The 1,867-nt window shown below is 44.6% G+C and overlaps 2 protein-coding genes across 2 annotated transcripts in view; both read right to left on the reverse strand.

Annotated features, from left to right (window-relative positions):
* The window catches only part of lig1 (ligase I, DNA, ATP-dependent), a 43,209-nt gene extending 42,266 nt beyond the window's left edge, over positions 1-943 (reverse strand). The window contains exons 1-2 of the mRNA XM_025052454.1: positions 787-943; positions 37-105 (exon numbers count right to left, since the gene is read on the reverse strand). Coding sequence (XP_024908222.1) covers positions 37-105; positions 787-803 — 86 coding nt within the window. The 5' untranslated portion in view covers positions 804-943. The remainder of the gene's footprint in view (positions 1-36; positions 106-786) is intronic.
* Positions 944-1,683: 740 nt separating this feature from the next.
* LOC103396816 (ETS domain-containing transcription factor ERF) overlaps positions 1,684-1,867 on the reverse strand; it is a 3,865-nt gene continuing 3,681 nt past the window's right edge. The window contains exon 7 of the mRNA XM_025052456.1: positions 1,684-1,795. Coding sequence (XP_024908224.1) covers positions 1,684-1,795 — 112 coding nt within the window. The remainder of the gene's footprint in view (positions 1,796-1,867) is intronic.

Genomic DNA, 1,867 nt, shown 5'->3' on the forward strand with positions numbered 1-1,867 from the left:
ATCATCCTGTGAGAAAAAACAGGAAGTTCAACTCACTTCTTCACCGGTTCAGCCGCCGTCTTCTTCTGAACCTCCTTGTCTTTGCTCTTGGGCTGAAAGAAAGATCTGGAAACAGAACAGACAGTGAGTGACGAACGGTGATGAGTTAAAGGTCTTCGTCTTCTTCTTCCTACTGCCCCCTACAGGCCACTCTACAGAAGATGATCGGACTTAACCCTTGGCTACTGTTGTCAAACCAACCACCCTGATGTTCACTAGCTTTACTCCTCAACATAGGTTATAGTTAGAAAACCCAGTTGTTGTAAGTAAAAAGTTGGGAGTTATTCCTCTATGAAACAAACAGAAAAAGAAGAAAAACTAAGTAGATAAAAAAGACGAAGAAGGAGAGTAAAGACGCGGTTTCAATTAAACGGTCAAATTGATAACAACTACTAAATCATACACTGACAAGGTGACAGAAAATTTTAAAGTTAATACCTAAACAAAAAAAAAAGAAAACAGTTATCTGTTCCTGATTCTTCTTAAAGACACGAACTAATGCTAACGCTAGTTAGCAAGCTATGCCACTGAAATAAACGGTAGCTAGCACTCATGAACACACAACACTATTAAGTTAATTCAAACATATATATATATAAAGTATATATAAAGTATATACGAATGTATATTGTCAAGTGTTAACGAAGGTTAGCTGAGGCTTAAATGTACCGAGACGTCTCCGAACCGACGCTACTTCCTACGTATCTCGGAACTTAGCTTAGCTAACGACGGTGTTTTCTCACTCACGCTATGCTGCGCTGCATGTCGTCCGAGAACCGTCACCTACACCGGCAGAAGAACTGAGACCAAAAAGAAACTGTAGGACAGCGTGTCAAACATCCACAAACGGTCCCGCGCAGCCACGCTGTGACGACGGCAGTTAGAATATTCCCCGCGAAAAGAACGTCAGCCAGAGATCGTATATAAAAAATAAGATGAGTCACTGAAGAGGGGGGGGAAACGGAGACGTCGGTGTTTCTTTTAATTTTATTTTATTTTTTTAAAGAAAGTGAGATAATTTTTTCAATGGAAATAAAATAGAAATAGATGTTTTTTGGGGTTTATATTGTTTATAATTATCTGTTTGCCTGGGATTTAAAATCCTGTAAGAGTGGTACCTCTTCTCTTTTGTAGATCTCGGCACAGACAATTTTCCCGGGGGAAACTCTGTGGCGGTACAAAGTCTGAGGGCCAGTCAAAGGCGTTACTGCCCTCCCTCGGGTCGGGGTGGAACTGTTGAGTCGCGACGGTGCAGAGAAGACAAGACAGGGCTCTCCGTCAGTGTTAATATAATAATATTAGTATAACGCGAGTGCGCGCGCACGTGTGCGTGTGCACGTGAAGGCAAGACGAACAGCGGAACAATGTAAACTGAGAGATTTAGCTTTATTAACCAAACATCAGGGACATTGACAAGTCTGATTCTCTGTTACTAGTCTCTCTCTCTCTCACACACACACACACACAATCACAGACATTAAATAAAGAACTCAATTAAAGTAAAGTCCAAAAAAACAAAAACAAAAAAGTTCAGTTTTATTTTTCCGCTCCTTCATTCCTGACGCTCCCCCACTCTCCCGCCGTCTCCATCAGCCTGGGTCTTTTTCGCTGCACCCAGCAGTGACGTGGTCGGACTGATGCGGTTCAGGTCCCACCCTGTGGGGGGCGCTCTTCGGGGGCCGGACGCCGCTGCTGCTGCTGCTGACACGATGTGCCAGGGTGAGGGATGGGAGGCAGGACTCCCTGAGGACGACCCCTGGACGTCCAGGAGCACAGAAGTGAGCGTGGAGAGCCCGGGGGGTGAGGAGGGGCTTAGGGAGGCAGCAGG

The sequence above is a fragment of the Cynoglossus semilaevis genome, chromosome 20, assembly GCF_000523025.1.
Source record: "Cynoglossus semilaevis isolate Cse_v1.0 chromosome 20, Cse_v1.0, whole genome shotgun sequence".
Lineage (NCBI taxonomy): Eukaryota > Metazoa > Chordata > Actinopteri > Pleuronectiformes > Cynoglossidae > Cynoglossus > Cynoglossus semilaevis.